Source organism: Rutilus rutilus (assembly GCF_951802725.1).
Source record: "Rutilus rutilus genome assembly, chromosome: 16".
NCBI lineage: Eukaryota > Metazoa > Chordata > Actinopteri > Cypriniformes > Leuciscidae > Rutilus > Rutilus rutilus.
In genome coordinates, this window is record NC_140224.1 from 26,099,027 (window position 1) to 26,117,913 (window position 18,887).

Below are 18,887 nucleotides of genomic sequence, written 5' to 3' on the forward strand. Positions count from 1 at the left end.
AAAGTCAACGAGTTAGGATAAACGCACTAGTGTCAATCTGATGACCTGTAACAGGACATACTTAAACCAACAGCATCATGTCTCGAGGCGTCGCACATGACTGTATGCAGATAGACAGGGTGGAAAAATGGACACCTGGCAGGGGCTTCAGACGGACTATATATCATCTTTATTCAAACAACATACTAACATGCAGACAGCCCACACACAGACGTCAGTGACACAGAGGAAGAAAGAACCTTCAGTCGAAGCCTATCAGGCACCGCTGGCATTCAAAGGTGAGAATGACCTCAGACAGATAAGTCGGTAATGCCACTGCAGAAGACAGTGCAGGGACTTCTAGGACACAACGGAAGCCTGTGAGCTCCAAACATCAGAACTGTCAATTTATAGAAGCCGTCTGCGTCTTTCAGATCACACATGCAAATATGAACACAGACATATACCTACGTATGGTCTGTGTCCTAATATGAAACCACCTATATCTACATAACTTGTAAAAATAAAACAATTAAAAATTATGTTAATCGTTAAAATTCATTTTCTTCGAGGTGTTCAAGTTTCCGAGAAATTGTAACATGCTGCAAAAACCAACATAGTATCAATGTTTTTTTTTTAATAAGTCAGCAATCTGACTCTAACTGCCTCTGTATATTTTTCATATATGTATTTTGATGCAAAACCAGTTGAAATAAGAGTAATATGGTTTAGACTGCATTATTTTAAAACACCATTTCTGAATTAAAAAGCAATTGCCAGTTATAATGCTTGGTTGTTTAACGTATACCTTGCAATTTAGATGCTGGGAAGTTTGTAAAATTCGACAAAAGTAATAATTTGCTTATGGGCTTATTAAGGTTAGTTATTAAGAAATTTAAAATGATAAACAAAATGGCTACAAGAGATGATTTAACCGACAATAACTGTTACAGAACAAATTTGTACTTTAAAGTGCAATTAAAGTGTTTCTATGTTAATTTAAAAGATGTGTAATTAATGCTCACGTTTGGTTTCTTTTTATACACTGAAATGCACTGAAACGTTTGTTACTGTTGATGTTAACTGAAAATACTGAACAAATTGCCTGTTGCTGTCATATTAGCAATCACTCCATGTTTTTGGCTGACCCCTGGTGGACATTTTGCTCCACATATCTTTGAGAGTGTCAATGGCGGGTCTTTTAAGGAACCTTTTTTTAGGTTACGTTTCCTCTGGCACCATCCTTGTCTGTTGAGTTAAAAGCAACAATTTCTAATAATATTACTAATAATAAAAGTGGTGCTCTGTAATAAGTTTCCTCAGCCAAGCACACTGAGCCTCCGACACAGCTGTTAAAATACTGTATAATAAATGATGTTTTTGATTCATTCTAAATGTAATAAAAGACTCGACTATGCTAAATTCATTTTCTTCTATTCTTTAATATTGTACATTTTATTGCGGTTTTAAATAGCTATGATAGTGTATTAATTGCATATTTGTACACTGATTTTCTTTATCCAGGCCTACACAAAATGGTTGTTTCTGATGTCACATTTCAAACTGAGAGTTTAATTCATACTTAAATGCCAATAAATATAATATTGACTAAAATTTGAATCTTACATTTGGTTACAAAAAAAGGAGAGAAAAAAAAAAGAAAAAAAAAGTGCAATCTAAGAGTGCCGAGGACAGATTTCAGGAATCGCCTTCAGGACAAGTCAATGAGGGCCTAAATTAGAGTTAATCCATTTACTGCCAAATCCTGCTCAGGTTGAGCCGTGGCTTTCTCAAGAGAAATATATCTGCCATATTATAATATTCTGTGAATATTACATATGATCAAATAATCCATTTTCTTTATCCAGACTCTTGCGGTATCCACTGGCACATAAGTACTTGAACTGAAAGGTAATTTAACATTGTCCATAGAAATGTGCGTGTGCAATTGTTAAAACTAAACATAACTCCAGAACTCGCATACATTCTCAATTTTTTTATCCAAACTGTCCACATAGTTTCAGTGTCCTCAACCATCAAATAAATAGAAGTGTTGAAAATGTATCCCCTCCTGTTGCCGTTTGCTAAAAGCATCATCCTTGCTCAGTGGATTCGGTTTAGTACGAAAACCCAGTATTCATCTTTGCTCCAAAAAAATGTCCTATAGTCTCTTAAAAACTGTGCAAACTGGATTTATCACAGGGATTTATTGTCCACGGTGTTGCTGCACTCTGCGTTCTTCACCATAAATCCAGGTTTTTAACATTGGCAAATCCAGGATTCTCCCTGATCTTCCAATATGTTCCATTGTACAGCCAAACTTCCCTTCCCGCGTCATCCAAAGATTTCCTGTAATATGGGGGGGACATTGAAACATTCCAGCTCTTAATTCTTATGAATAAATCAGTTTGGGAGTTGATGCTAACTAACCTGAAGAAGCGAGGGATGTGCTCCTCTCCTCTCTTGGCCAGAATTTTCCTCCTTTCTCTTTGCTTTTCCTCCACCTCATCCTTCCTTTTATCAGTCTCCTGTACTTTCCCCTCCTCAAGAAGTCTAGCAACACAGAGCACACTCAAAACAGATGACCTAAAAGACTTGCTATATTTTGTATATCGATTCGTAAATCATTTCTGATCATCAGGCTCCAAAGACCATGGCTACATCCGAAATCGCATACTCTCGAGTAGTTACTTATTTTGAATAAAAAAACAATGTTCTATATGGTATGAATGGGTGTCGTATGAATGTAATCTGGATGTACGTCATGTTGTCATTATCATGTGACCTACAACAAATCCTGTCCCGTGGCCTCATGGGATAGTAAAGTGTCCATCGTATGCACACTTCAGAATCTCGCCGAAAGTAGTAGGTCATCCAGGTACTTTTTGCCTACTCTTTTATGAGTACTGTGAATTCGGACATACTTCTGTCACATGCTGTTTTTCGCCTACTATATAGTAGGGAAGTCTGTGATTTCAGTCTATTTATCATTGTCTATTATATGGGTCTCACCTTTGGTCAGGGCGCAAGCGTGTATCTGTAGGGGGCAGCAGGGGCTTAAGGTCAGTGGTCAGCTCATTCATCTCCATTGCAAAGCTGGAGAAGCCATAGTAAATCAAGTAGTTCTTGGGCTGTGGATCTGTAAGGAAGCAGAGACAATCACTGAAAACACAAATGTACATCTCTGATTGACTTCTTCTGTCTGACAGAACAGCCAAGAAATCAGAAGTGACCCCTTTTACGTTCCTAGTGAACAATCTCAACTTGAGTTAATGCAGAATGTTGACCGATATCCAAATAGGTATTTAGCATTTCTTATAGCAAAAGCATTCGTCTGGATGATTTCCACTGGATAAAATAAAATTTGTTTCATTTAGAAATGCATCACATTACAAAAGCAAATTGGTTTGCAAGCAGCAGCTCCTGTATTAAAAAAAATGGAGGAAATACAGCAATACTCACTTGGCTTCCAGATGCACTGTGGATTGGGCAGGGTGTCACAGAAAATCCCCTCATGCCAAAATCCACCAAAACGATGGACGACATTACCAGCCTCGTCAAGAACTTGACCCTGCACTTCGTTTTTGGAACCATCTGAACCCCAGTAACGTGACTGGGAGAAAAATAAATAAAAAATTCTGCATTTGTACAAAGACTTCACCTATATGTACTCAAAATGAATCAAGTTTAAATAATCAAAACTGAACAAACCTTGACAAATGTGATCTTACAGGTGCAGACCGAACTTTTCAGGTTGCGAATGACGACTTCGCCATAGTGCTCAAGGTATCGCTGCTGACTGAGGACATTGTGGATGCACGTAACCACTTTGTTCCATTCATAGTGGTCCCCATAACTAAAGTACAGTATATCAAAGACCAATCAGAATTCCTCTAAAACATTATTTTTAAAAAGCCAGACACCAAAAGTCAAGCAGATACTTGCTTTTTTAGAGTCACATTCACCATCCCTGTTGGCATGATCTCCAAAGATTTGCCCCAAAACTTGTTCTTCCATCTCTGGTCTGCTCTCAGCATGCGAGATTAAAAAAAGAAGAAGAATGAGATTCAAATTTAAACATACAGTACGTCATGACATCACACAGGCCATAAAACATACCCTGCCAGAAGTTGAAGTTTTCTGATTCTGCATGGCATGCAGATATGGGTGGATGATGGGAAACCTAAATGCAAACACAGAGTAAACAACTGCTTGATGGCAAACATATCTGATGTATGATCAGAAGTGACAATCACTTACCTGCTCACTAATGTAGCGGAAGCCTCTGTCCTCTCTGATACACTCAAACGTCTCTCCCAGGACTGGATTAAATGGTTTGTAACGGTTGCGAAACTGAGCCGTGGCATAGCCAGATATGGCAAAAGCAGCAATATAAATCTTTACAGAGACAAAACAGAAATTTCTACTATTTATAAAGAAATACACCACGTTTGGGGTTGGTACAATTTTTTTTGTAAGAGACATTAATACTTTAATGTATTAATACTTTTAAATAAATGCTTTTCTTTTGAATCCTGAAGAAAATAACATATTAAGTGGCAGTTTTCAACCGTGATAATCATAAACAGATTTTTCTTGAGCACCAAATCAGCATATTAGAATGATTTCTGAAGGATCGTGTGACACTGAAGACTGGAGTAATGATGCTGAAAATTCAACTTTGCCATCACAGGAATAGTTACAATAGAAAGCAGTTATTTTAATATTTCACAATATTACTGTTTTTACAGTATTATTTTTTTAATGCAGCCTTGGTGAATCTAAAAGACTTCTTTCAAAAACACAAAAAGTAATAAGTAAAAGTAATTGGTCATTAAATAATTTAGTAAATCATTCCCTTTGTGATTATTTTTCTACATTAACTACAGTATGTAGTTTTGCTAAAGCTTGTGTAATTATTACCATCCTCTGGTAGGGGTCATCGGTATGATTGGCAGAGTCCAGTAGGTCAGAGTATTCCAGCTCCTCACAGAGTCTCTGCAGCAGGCACACAGGTTCATTCAGAGCTGCTGGCATGGAGACACGGGACAGATCCTTCCCTATGTTGTTGTAGAGGATAGTCATCAAACCGACGTGGCTGTTGTCAGGGCAGACTGCAGGCAGACTAGTACGGCATCCGGTGTTCTTGATGATGTTTGATTTTGGTGGCGCCTTAGAAAGGCTGGCGCGGTACTTGCGAGTAGCCATTGCTGTTGAGATAATAAGAAAAGGCAAAATTTGTAACACAATGTGATAGATTATACCAAATGTACACAGTACCATTTAAAATGTTTGGGGTTGGTACTATTTTTTTTAAGTTTTTGAAAGTAGTCTATTATGCTCACCAAGGCTGCATTTTTTTTGATAAATTATCAAATTAATTAAACATTATTATTACAGTTTATAACAGTATTTAAGGCGAGATACGGCAGGCAAAAACATCAGTTTTTTTTTTTTTACAGGTCAATTTTGAGATTTTGGGATATTTGTCTTCAATAACATGTCTTCTTTCAGACTTGTGGTGAAAAAAAGTCAGAAATACTCATTTAGGTCTTTATTTTACTACACTTTGTCTGTTTGTGTATGTAGAATTCTCATAAATTCAACAAAAGTTTGCGTTCTAAATCAACATGCTGCTCCGCGATCGCTGTCTGCACCCTGTCATCACATATACTGTTGGAAAGCTCACTCTCTCCTGTACAATGTTGTCGGATCCAAATATAGTCATTTCCTTTTTTTATCAGCAACCAATCGTGAAAGTACAATGGGGCATTTAACTCTTAAAGCGAAATCTCATTGGCTGATAGAAATCTTTAAAGCCCGTTTTCTCAAAATGACTTTTCTCTCATACTCCAAGTTCGAAATCTCCACCTATATACACCAAACTTTCCAGTCTTGTATCTAGTTATATTATGAAGACATTTACAGAGGGATTTGTAAATATATTATCCTAGCCTGATCTATATAACATTTTATTCCAAAAAACATGGCGAAAATAAATTTAAGGCTATTGACAGTATATTCTGATTTACAGGATAACAAAAGTAGATATCCATAAATCCCTCTGTAATTTTTCTTTTTCTTTACAGTATGATTAATTTAATCATCTAATATGTGAACACAATGAAAAAATATTTTTGAGCCTGGCTTTATCCAATACTCAGATTTAACAAATTAGTGCATATTTAATTAGATAATGCCTAATTTGCATATTTAAACATTAAACTACAGAAAACTTGTAAGTTGATTTTTTTTGTAATCAACTGGGAAAGTTTCATGGTGATATCTGCTAGTTAAAAATGTTACCCTATTCACCTGTAGTGTCTCGCCTTAACGGTTTTCTATTTTAATAGTTTTTAAAATAAAATGTATTCCTGTGATGGCAAAGCTGAATTCTCAGCAGTCATTACTCGTTTAATATGCCGACTTATACTAAAGAAACATTTCTTATTATTATCAACGTTGAAAACAGTTGTGCTTAATGTTTTTGTGGAAACTGCGATACTTTTTCCAGGATTCTTTGATTAATAAAAAAATTCTAAATATCAGCCTTTATTTGAAAGAGAAATCTTTTGTAACATTACACATTTCTTTACGGTCACTTTTGATTTCGATTTAATGCATTTTTGCTAAATAAAAGTATTCATTTCTTTAATAAAAATGATCTTACCAAACCCAAACTTTTGAATGGTAGTGTATACAGACACCTAAACACCACACTCATACGTGCTTACTGAACATTTCAATTTGTTTTCACTAACCATGAGCCTCATCAGGCTCTGAATTACTGGATCCGTCACTCAGGCCGGACTCGTCTGATATCTCAGAAGAGCTCGCACACATAAGCTCATCACATGCGTCAAAATACTCCGCCACTGAGTCAGTCACCGAGGGCGCACGGATAGACGAACTACGGCCTGAGCCAGACTGAGTGAAAGAGACAGACATGTAGGTAGTTAGAAACTGTGAGCTTGATTGCATCATACTGCTAATAAAAATATGAGAGGACAAAAGAGTCTGTTTGGCATGTGAAGTAGGTGAAACCCATCAACCTGTAAACAGAAGAAAGAAGCAGAGGGTGGAGGAGGGGGAGAGAAAGAGACAAAAATAGGGAACAGGACGGGTAGGTTCTGGGTAGAATGTGACACACCTTTCTTTGTAGCACAGTACGGAAGGACTCATCTGTGGAGTTGGAGGACACTGAGAGTTTGTGGATTTTGGTATGACGGGAGTTAACATCTAACTAAAGATACACACACACACACACACACACACATCTATGCAGTAAAACATAACATATAATGCACTGGAAAAAAACTATTAAACCAGTGGTTCTCAACCGTTTTATCCCACCATTGTACAATATTCAAAAGCGAATAGGCCCAGTTCTTTGTGATTTCCTAGATTAAGATTTACGATAAAGATTTAAAAAAAAAAAAAAAATATATATATATATATATATATATATATATATATATATATATATATATATATATATATATTATATATATATATATATATATATATATATATTTATTTATTTATATATTTCTTGGCATAACTACAAAAATTGTATTCATAAAATACATAAAAAATGACCAAGGAATTATAGGATTGTATTAATTTATAATGGTAATAATTTTCGTTTTCCAAGTCTACAAATCACCAAAATTAGGCTACCTCATAAATCATTTTTATTTTCTAAACCGAGGGAACCCTGGTTCTTCAAAAAACAGTGTACATTGAAATATCTGGATTTTTTGTAATTTTAAAGCTTGTTTTGTCTTATTTTAAATCATTAGGGTCATCTTGAGGTCCCCTCAGAAGTTTGCTGAGGCCACCAGTTGAGAATCACTGCATTAAAGCATTTACTAGCATTAAAAGGGGTGTTAGCAGGGGGTGCCCAAACCTGCTCCTGGAGGGCTACTCTCCTGCAGAGTTTAGCTCCAACTGTACAACTGCCTGCAAGTTTCTAGTATGCCTAGTAAGACCTTGATTAGCTGGTTCTGGTGTGTTTAATTGGGTTGGAGCTGAACTCTTTAGGACTGTGGCCTTCCAGGAGCAGCACTGGACACACCTGGTATATAGCGTATAGCACATTTAATAACAAGATGAAAGCTGAAGTAAATCTATCTTTCCATGCTTTCAAGAGCAAGCACTGCACCATGGGCCTTTCACAAAGTAACATAAGTCTTTGTTACCTCAGCCAGGCTGCAGAGGTTGTTGATCTGAGCAGAGGTAGTCTGGTGAAGCTCCCTGCTAGACCAGACGTCCTGCAGGCGTTGGCGCTCCTGAGCGAGAGCCTCATGTGCAGTACGCAGAGAGGCATGGACTGAGAGGAAAAAGACATCCAGAAATTCAGTCTAATGCAGCAAAAAGGCATAAACTACGTTTAAATAAATTTTAAAAAATGAATGCTTTACTCTCATACCTCTCTGGGACATGGAGCAGATGTCTTGGTGGAGTTTCTTGCCTTCTGATGAGGTGGGGGCTGGTGGGGTCGCCTGGGTGCTGACATAATCGGGGATGGAGGGGACGGAGGTTCCCAGGTGGGAAGAACTGGTCAGTTGGCTTGATGATAACTGCATTAAAAAGGTGGAAAGAAAAGAAGTAGGAGGAGATGTTGGTATTTAAGGTTATACATCTAAGGCTGTAATCCACCAAATATGTTCAGCATGAAACATTCAGAAGCTATAGGACATTTGCAAAGACTAAACCACACTATACACTACCATTCAAAGGTTTAGGGTCAGTTTTAATATATTAATACTTGTATGCAGCAAGAAGGCATCAAAAGTGACATTTAAAGTATAATGTTACAAAATATTTCCACTTCAAATAAATGCTGTTCTATTCATTAAAGAATCCTGAAAAATATGTAACATGGTTTCATGTAACGGTTTTCAACATTGATAATAATAAGAAATATTTATTGAGCAGCAAATCAACATATTAGAATGATTTCTGAAGGATCACGTGACACTGAAGACTGGAGTAATGATGCTGAAAATGTAGCTTTGCCATTACAGGAATACATTTTAAAATATTCTCAAACAGAAAACGGTTATTTTAAATCGTAATAATATTTCAAAATATGATTGTTTTTTTTAATCAAATAAACTCAGCCTTGGTGAGAATTATAGATTTACCAACCCCAAATATTTTGAACGGTAGTGTACAATATGCAAAATGCAACAGGACAACATGGTGTAATGCTTTTTCTACCTGGTATAATGTGACGAATGTTACAAGGAATTTACAAGAAATGTCTTGTGCCGACTTACCGATTTAGTGATCCCACGAAATGGCTTCATGTAAAAAAGGAGTTGACTAAATTACTGGGGGTTTTAAAGCTCTAATGCTTACTACACATCACAACACAAATGCCTGGCTATTGTATTCAAAATATAAAATACACAGATCTTTGGGATCACACTGCACATGAATATGGAATAAATTCCATAATAGTTTCCAAACATTTGTGGAAAACATTGAATAATCCCAATGGCAGGGCAATTGGGATTACAATCTTTGCTGTGGGCAAAGATTATAATTGCTCTCAAGAGTTTATTGGAAATATCCTAATATAAAAGAAAATGTAAACTGAGCAGCCTCACCATTCCAAGTGCCTCAAATCGAGACAGTGTGCGAGAATGACCCCAAATCTTGCCAGACTTTTTCTTAGGCTTGTCAAGAAGAAGATTCTGTGGGTCAAACACATGTGGGAACGTTTACTCACAAGTAATTCCGGTAAAGGCCCGTCTTCAGCCGGCTCATTTTACAAACCTGCATGCTGATAATCCTCTGGAGGTCTCCGTTATTGACCGCTTGGCCCGACTCTAGAGATTGCAACTTTTGGACCAGCCGTTGCAGCTCATTCAGCTCCATTTGACAACGTGTAAGCTCTGGAAAACAGCACAAATGCTACTCGCCTGTGCTTATGAATTCCTTTATTACCATTTCACTAGTATTTAAAAACGCAGCAGTACCTTGTGCACAGAGGTCAGGTTCCTGGGACTGTAGCCAAGCTGACACTTTCCCATTAATGGCAGGATTGACATATGGCAGGTTTTCACCCACATTAGACACAGACGTGCCCTGGCATTGTGAGATTAATTTGTTACTTTCATCAGACACATAATCAATTAACTCAGCGAAGCATCTATTAGTGTGCATTTACGGGTAAAACCACCATCTGGGACATGATGTCTAATCGCTAATTCTACTTGTTCTTAAATTGCGAGGACACATTCTCCTAATCCCCGGTGATTTAGAGGGCAACGTGAAGTCAATGTAGGAAACATTTTACTCACCATGTCCTGCATGGCACTGTTTTTGTGAGATAAATGACTGCCATGGGACAGGGCCTGGAGGAAGCCATTGTGAATGTGCGCAGCTTCGTTCTTCTTATACATCCTGTGGGCACTCAGCTTGGTGACCCATATGTAATATAAATCTTGAGTCTTGACCTAGTTAGAGAAGTAAATTGTCTTTGTTGAAGAATGTTCCTATAACCAATTATGGAATTCCAGCTCAGAGACGTCCATAATTTATTGTCAGCTGAACCTCTTTGACCTAAAATTGTTTTGGCATTTTTTGTGGATATTTCAAGAATTTAACAACACATTTGCATGTTCATGGTTCTCTGATGTCAGTTAATGGTCACATGAACAAATCAAATATTAAGTACATTTTTAATAAGTGTTTTATTTTTATTGTTTTTTAGTTTTTAATTAATTAGCTTTTCATCAACTCATGAACCCCCTGCAGTTCCCTCCCAAACCCCAAGGTGTTCATAAACCCCAATTTGGGAACAACTATTCGAGTAGATGACGGATGGATGAACTAAAGATAATATTAGCTTTAATTTCAAGCAATTAATTCCAGCAATATAGTGACTTACCTTCATGTGATACAGATTGTCTCCAGCATCCAGATCTATGCGTCTTGCTTTTTTGTTTACTGACATAACTGCAAGACTGACATCCAGTGAACCGTGCATTTTCCCTTTGGAGAACTGTTGAAAAAGTAAATCCCTGAATGTTTAAAGAGTCTGGATCCAAGATCAGTGGTTGTTGGTAAGGGAAAAAATTATTAGCATACTTACATCATGTGGGTTTTTTGTATATCGCAGGATCCCTTTATCCAAGACAAAGTATCTCTGTAAGAAAGTATAACTTTAAAGTCATTCAAACATTCTTACCAACAACTGCCTAAGAAAAAAAAAAAAAAAAAAAGTGTAAAATTTTTCTCATACCTTATGCCAGCCTTTAAGAGGCCACTTTCTCCTCTTCATCAAGTAGCCTTCGCAGATTCCTGGAGTGTTCGCTTCCTGCATGTTTTCTCCAGTGAAGTTTACATCTACTGGAAAGTCATCCATTACTTCCCAGTCTTTAATGTTCTATTAGAAACAGAGTGGAAAAGGCAATCACAGTTACGTACAACAGGGCGTTTACCCATTTAAAACGTGCTATATTTAATCCCTTTGAAAAAAAAAAAAGTAACTATTGAGCTTGTTAAGATGTAAACTTGTCGGTTTGGTTTTCACACTATCTAATTGGACACTTGTTAGGTGTTGAGCAACTGGTTTCAGACACTCAATGCTAGCTTTTCACCTATGTACTTGAAAGGAAAATATTAAGGCGTGTTCAAAAATCTGTTGAAGCAACCTGAGTTTCAGTGTTTATATGTCAAGCATTGGTACAAACCAGCCGTGAGTGCCGTGAGGATGCTGTGCTGCTGCTCCTGGAATGAGTGGGCTTATTCCAGCCACTAGACAACTTCTCCACACCACCTGCCTGTGAATGGCCGTGGTCCACTGAAGACACGTGGGAGTCCATTTTAAAAATGTCTTCTTGTGCACTTATTAGTCGAGCTTGGTGTGAATATATGCTCCGCTAGAGGCTCCTTCTCATTGTACACTAGAGCACAATATGTCTGCAAAGCAAAGATTTTTCATTATTGACATGTTTTTTTTCATTTATTGCTTAGTGAGACAAGCATGTGGTAGGGCCTAAGACTTAAGGGAAAGTTCATTGTAAACTGTATTTTGCAAAAGAGTTGGGTATTAATTTTATTACATTTTATACTATTCAATTATTTAATTTGACAAATAACATGTCTTTGTGATATTGTGCTTAACATGTTTTTTTCCCACACAGTATATGAAAATACATAATTGCCGTTATATTTTAGGTCTGGTTTTGTGAAGTGAATGCCGATAAATTGCCAGGGTAGAAACAGTCATGGCAAAGGTAACCAGCACTGTGACAGTAAATAAAAAGAGAAGCAATATAGTGTCCGGAGAAAACTCATCTAATTCTGTTATCTAACAGTTGGGATCTGCCTTAGCTAACACTTCCTGGGAATTTAACTTCTGCCCTTTACTAGAACACACTAGTTTATTTTACTTATAAATAGGCTACTTTTCAAATGGCTTAGCGCACGAAACACAAGAGAGCGTACAGTAATGCAAAGCAAGGAAACAAAAAACTCATTATTAGTATGCTGTAAGGAAACACCATTGTGGTGTATAGGCTACTTAATTACATATTGATATATTATGTAAAAAAAAAAATCTGGATATAAGCTGAATGGAATGTCACCAGAGGGGTGTAACAGAAACCAAACTTGTTTACTAGAATCTTACATTGTCTTGACAACTCTGACAAGCTCATACCTGCCCATTAAACTAGAATGAGGGCAAATGAGGTGTTTTGTAAACAGCTAAATTAGCAGTTGAGTAAAACTATTTGATTACATAATTGCCAATATTATTCATACATAAAAGGTAAACATAATCTGAACTACATATTCAATAATGAACTAACAATATCACTGTTGATAAGTCTAAAAGATTGTTTTAGATTCCCCTTTTATGGAAGGCATATGTGCAGTAACACAGGCTCATGGATAGTAACCTCACAAAACTAACAGTCCCTACGGGACAGGCTTAGCGTCATTACGATAATTGGCTTTGAATATCCCTTTTTAGCAGCCTTTAGCTTGAATAGCTTTTCACCGTGAGCACGATGACAGGTCACAGTAAATATGATGCATAGCAGCAGGAAAACAGCATGACGTAGGCCTACACGGTTTGAATAATCATAAGAACATCGTAGAGATTTTATTGTAATTTATAAGAACTGAGCATGCTTTTAAAAACTCAAACAGATACGCAGATTTAGTCAAAGTAGCCATTCCAAGTTGTCTATACCAAGATACGTAAAGCACCATCAAGTGTGTTCCAGAACCAAATAGCGACCAGTACAGTGTAAACATTTTAAGTGTAAATATGATTAACTGCACAAAATGTAACTTTAAGATTTCTGGGCTGAGAAGAAAACTGTATAGTATAGTCTTATGCTGTTTACCAATCAACACATGAAATATATAAAATGCTTCTGATTTATACAGAGACCCTTATGGCCAAATTTAGTTACCATTTGGTAACTAAACAGAATGTTGTTAAGTTTAGTGACAATATGTTACAATGTTTACATGGAACAATGACTGGTAGGCTACTGTTTTTATTATTGCTTGATCTTGTGATTTGATTCTGATCTTGATTCAATATCGATTCATTTGGATAAATATTAGGTACAGTAGATACATGTTAATTTTTCTCAAGAAAAAAATGCTGTAAACATACAGAGAGCCCTGTCAGCTGGTATTATTATTAAAGGTTAAAAATAACAATTCAAATTAAATATAATTTGGTTTTTACTATGATATAACAACAACGTTACAATATTTTAATGATATAAGTAAAAATATATATTTGTATAATATAAAAAAATACTAACGTGCTATCAAATGGCTTTCCTGGGGTAAATGTAACGTTATGTGACATATTGTTCTTCAGCTGTTTTATTGACCTCTTTCCGCGGTTGAAAAACACTGATTGATCGATATTATGTATGAGGCATAAACATTTCGCTAAGTTGTACTGTATCTTTCAACACACCTATTGTTCATTTGTGTTGATTTACTATTAACTAGTAAAGAGTAAGAGATGTTCGGCTCATGAGCACGATCTGTCGAAGCGCCAAAACACTATTTCGTAATAAAATTGACAGAAAAGTAACCTGCTCTGTCTAGTATGTCGGTGTCAGTGTCCTCCAGCACCCAAACCAAACCTATATTAATGTATTAATTTTGCTGAACACAAAGTAAAATGTTTTGAAGAACGTTGGTATGCAAACAGTTGATGGGCCCCATTGACTTCCATAAACTGTTTGATTACCCATATTCTTCAGAATATCATCTTTTGTTTTCAGCAGAAAAAAAGAAATTCACACAGGTTTGAAATACTTGAGGGTAAATTATGACATAATTTTAATTTTTGGTGAACTCTCTCTTTAATGCTCAAGTTAAGTTTACCATTGCACTGATAAAGGCTGTGATTTTCCTAACATAATTTCCACACAATGAATACAAAAACTCACTTCAATATCAGACATACTTTTCTACTGTGCTACCAATCACCAGCATTTAAATCCACAAAGTTTCTTTATGTACTGTAGTGTAACTCATGCTCTTACCTGAGGTTCCTGCTCTTGGCCAGCGTGTGGTATATTTCTGAGTAATTCTCTCTAAGCGTCTGAGTTTCATGCTTCCCCATTTGCTCAAACGTGCGTTACACTAAATGGCAGGACAACCGGTTCAACTACTTTCTACTAAAACACAAGAATTCAGATATTCCGTGTGCACACCAGAGGGATGTATCACGGTCAGCTCCCAAACTATCCTCCACTGGTGACTGAACGTCCAGCAAATCCACCCAAGGCTCCAGGCCAAATCATTATCCGCATTAGTCCTAAAAGCTGTCAGCATTACAGGCATGTCGGAGGAACTTTACTGACAGCCAGCCATTCAGATGCATTTAAAGCTGAAACTCTGCCATTACCTCTTTACTGAGATGGGATAATCAACAATTTACTCAATTTCAAGTGGGTAACTTAACCCCTAGTTGGTTCACGTATGATCAGCATTTACATTTTATTTATAGAGCGGTTTTGCAAATTCACACGATTTTTACTGAAACAGGATCAATTGTAAACCTGACCTAAAAAAAACACAGCGGTGTCAAAATCTAAAGAACTGAAACAACCGTGGTGAACCCGGAGTTGTATCAAATAAAGGAATAAATTCCCTACATTAACATGAAGTGGTCCAGAGATTAGCACTACTCAGGATCCATGACCATAAGCTGGTGTTTATTTTGGCACTGGCAGTAAATGCATATTTTTCCTGGCTTTTTAACTTCAAGAAATCAGTCCAATGCACTTTAATGTGTTTAAATTTACAGAGGCGCTGCTTATTGAAATTAATTAAATAATTAATTAATTAATTTAAATAACATTATTGGGGAGACCGGGGCTAGTTGTCACACTTGTTGTTCCACTCCAGTGAATATTTCTCTGGTTTCTTTTTAAAAGTCAATTTCTGTACAGTTACATACCTTAAAGACTTGACAACAAAAATCTGTTGCATTTCCACCGTTGATGGGCTGCTCCTTGATTAATGTCGGCATGAAACGGAAGTTGCGATAGTCTTTTCTTACCTATTGTGACGTATATCCGAGTGAAACGGCTTCTCGGACAAGAAATATAGGGCGGGACTTGATTTGTCCACTGGGAATTGATTGGATCGTTGTCGTTTGAATGACAGGTTATTCCGTTTTGATTAAAGATTACGAGGGCACATAAATAAATAAAAAATGATGTGCACAGATAAATCATTTAGAATAAATACTGAAATATTCCATTAAAAAAAAAGAATTGTCAACTTTGATTTCATGGTGTCGTTTCACACATTTTTTGTGTGGACATTTTGTGATATAATGCCAAGCTATAGGGGTTAAATTGTCACAATGGAACAACCCTGCCATTAAATAGCCTATTATTGGCTTTTAAGCAACATCTTCTCAGTAAAACAATTATTGATAGTATACATGGTGAATATTGATATTTATAAATGCTACAAAATTACAAAATATGAGGTATACGTTTTTTTACTAGGTGTTTGAAACCAGCATACCAAAAAAATAACTGCTAGAGAAAACAAACAATTTGTTTACCTACAACTATGGCATACAAATGACCAAAATGCAACTTTAAATAATATCATTTTATTATATGCACTTTGCCAATCATACACAGCTGTTCATCCGTGTCTATTTGTAAAATTCAAGCAGCTGCTTCCTGTACTGTAGAAGCATCTTTATTTGTAACAGCATTTGTGGCGTCCCCAGAGCCCTGCTGTTTGACATACTGCTGAAGGAGGGCAGAAAGATGAGCTGGATGGTGGCGTAGCATCGAGACAGTCTGTGAGGTCATCAGGGTTAGTGCACCAACTAGCTCACCCTGGATAGTGGTCATAGACGGGAGTTTGGAGAATTTGAGAATGCCTTGATACGAGAGCAATGTGTTCTCTATGCAAGCACCTGAAAGATAATGTTTCAGAAAGCCTTAGTTTGAGACAATAGCAACTTTTTTGAAGGCTTTTATGAATGCAAGTTCATGTATATGGCACATTGACTCACCTAACAGGACCATCTGAGGACTGTGCCTCAACGCTTGCAGCATCTCCTTAACTTTTGGCTCTTTACTAACAAATATGACAGTCTGGCCAACAAATAGAGGCAACATGTTACTGTAAATGCTGTTGTTGAGGAAAGACCTCGCCACCTGCAAAGAAACACACACACACAAAAATGTCACACAGCAGTAGCTCACATCTCAACAGTGGTGACCATCACTAAAGCTTGGCATTACCTGGTTTGGAAAGAACTTGATACTGATATTGTGTCTTTTCAGTTTGTGTTTCAGCTGCAATAGGTCCTCTGCATTGATTGCATTGTTTTGGACCACAGCAATCATTTTACACTCCTTAAACACTTTTTCTAGGTCTTTCCGCAACAGAACTGCCAGAGTACTTTCCTAAAAGAGAAGTGAGTTGATATATACATTAATGCAACACTTATACATTTTACTATATAACTTATAAAATATTGTATAATACATATTATTATATGTTGTTATTATAGTACTTTCCTAAAAAGAAAGCCAGCTGATAAATACGTTAATGGCACTATGGAAGCTTGTTTCCGCCGTTTATATTTCACAATTCTGATTTAATAACTCACAATTGCTTGTTTACATATTACTCTTTTCTTGAAATTCCAAATGTATATCTCACAATTTTGAGAAAAAAAAATATATATAAAGAGATATAAACTTCAATTGTGAGATAAAAGGTCACAATTACCCTTTATTATTATTCTGAGCCGAAAAACAATCTTCCACAATGGGACACTCAAAGTGACACTCTTAAAATAATTATATTTATAATATAATGATAATCTAATATTAAAGAGTTAGTTCACTACTTTCATTCATCTTCAAAACACAAATGTTTTTAAATGAAATCTGAGAAATTTCTGTCCCTCCATTGACAGCCTAAATTCAATCCGTTCATCATATGAAGCGATCGAGCCTCTTCAGAAAATTTGGACTAAACCGCTCAATTCACATGGATTAGTTTTACAATCTCTTTATGAACTTTTTGAAGCGTCAAAGTGGTAGTTACCTGGACTGTCAAAGGAGGGACAGAAATCATTCAGATTTAATAAAAATATCTTCATCTGTGTTTCGAAAATGAACAAAAGTCTTACGGGTTTGGAATGACATAGGCTGAGTAAATGATAACATCATTTTTGGGTGAACTAATCCTTAAAGAATATAATATTACTATATATTATATAAGAGATTAATACAAGTATTCGTCTAATTTTGAACGAATGATAATTCCCTTGGAATCATTCAACTACATTCTTCCAAGATAGATAGTGTTCAGTAACTACTGCAGTGATCAACCTCTTCGATCTTTCTGACTCGTGGAGCCAGAGCAGCAGGAGGAGCTGCAGGTGTGGGGGGAATGTACTCTGTGACAGCCAACAGCTTCTGCTTGAGAAAGTGTACTGGCTTTCTGTGACGAGTGACAGCTTTGGAGCCGTGACGAACACTTTGGGTTAATGGCAGCCATCCTGTAGGTTGACATAATATTAATATTGGTAAGAATAACATTAAGGCTACTATATAAACATTCATAGTCATAATGCGATATGAATGTAAAGGATGCAACAAATCATTCATGAGTGGTCATGATTAAAATATCACGTGATGTTCTCATGAAAACAAATCCAGTTTTGGCAGTATGCATTCATATCATTATGCTAAATGTGGAGTGATATACCAAATAACACTATGTAAACAGGACAGAGTTGAACACACAAAAGCACCTCTGAAATGAAATTGCATAGATGATGCTGCTACTGCTGCTGTACACAATAATAGCTTCATGGTGTCTTTCAGCTGTAACTTTATAATGGAGTTCATAGTTTAAATGTGGTTGTAAATGGCCGATAACTGCTTGTTATGTATGGTATTTCTTTTTTAGGTCAAACTCAACACTGCAACATCAAAACAGAATCTTACCCGCTTTCGGGAGAAGCCTGCCACACAAGGTCGCTGCCATCTTTCTTTATCCGGATTTGACGTAGGACAATTTTGTTGTATCGTGCCTACAAAATAAAAGTTGTTGGCTGTTTTATCATAGACATAATAAATGAGTATTTTATATGTCTATGGTTGTTCTGGTCATGTTTGAAAAAACCTAAACGTAATAATACCCCTGAATCAATTTTATATGTTTGCTAGTTTTTTGTTGTTGTTGTTGCTAGTTTACACAAATATACAAAGTAAAAGTTACTTTTTTTAAATCGTTAAGGCTATTTTGAAAATGTCAAATAATTATCGAATATATAATTAAAGATTAAATATCATGTATCTATATATTTATTTTATTCATTTCAAATTTTATTTATTTTTACAAAACTGATTGAT

The 18,887-nt window shown here is 36.2% G+C and overlaps 2 protein-coding genes across 7 annotated transcripts; both read right to left on the reverse strand.

Moving 5' to 3' along the window:
* Positions 1-148: 148 nt before the first annotated feature.
* On the reverse strand, positions 149-15,517 carry osbpl7 (oxysterol binding protein-like 7). 6 transcript variants are annotated; one of them, XM_084434537.1, is made up of 23 exons: positions 15,443-15,517; positions 11,688-11,916; positions 11,237-11,380; positions 11,087-11,140; positions 10,883-10,996; positions 10,293-10,448; positions 9,969-10,077; positions 9,766-9,884; positions 9,597-9,683; positions 9,264-9,287; positions 8,411-8,561; positions 8,181-8,311; positions 7,130-7,222; positions 6,741-6,906; positions 4,903-5,189; positions 4,240-4,377; positions 4,099-4,162; positions 3,925-4,003; positions 3,691-3,835; positions 3,442-3,592; positions 2,992-3,118; positions 2,410-2,532; positions 149-2,328 (listed from the first exon to the last, which is right to left on the reverse strand). In XM_084434537.1, exons 2-23 carry the CDS (start codon positions 11,817-11,819, stop codon positions 2,220-2,222), a joined length of 2,703 nt encoding a protein of 900 aa, XP_084290663.1. In that variant the 5' UTR covers positions 11,820-11,916; positions 15,443-15,517; the 3' UTR covers positions 149-2,219. The 6 variants fall into 6 exon arrangements, with proteins under 6 accessions (XP_084290663.1, XP_084290662.1, XP_084290664.1 ...); XM_084434536.1 differs by lacking the exon at positions 15,443-15,517 and adding an exon at positions 14,523-14,742; XM_084434538.1 differs by lacking the exon at positions 9,264-9,287.
* A 574-nt stretch (positions 15,518-16,091) lies between these two features.
* On the reverse strand, positions 16,092-18,549 carry mrpl10 (mitochondrial ribosomal protein L10). Its single transcript, XM_084433465.1, has 5 exons — positions 18,480-18,549; positions 17,859-18,028; positions 16,758-16,922; positions 16,526-16,670; positions 16,092-16,426 (listed from the first exon to the last, which is right to left on the reverse strand). Exons 1-5 carry the CDS (start codon positions 18,517-18,519, stop codon positions 16,170-16,172), a joined length of 777 nt encoding a protein of 258 aa, XP_084289591.1. The 5' UTR covers positions 18,520-18,549; the 3' UTR covers positions 16,092-16,169.
* Between the last annotated feature and the right edge of the window lie 338 nt (positions 18,550-18,887).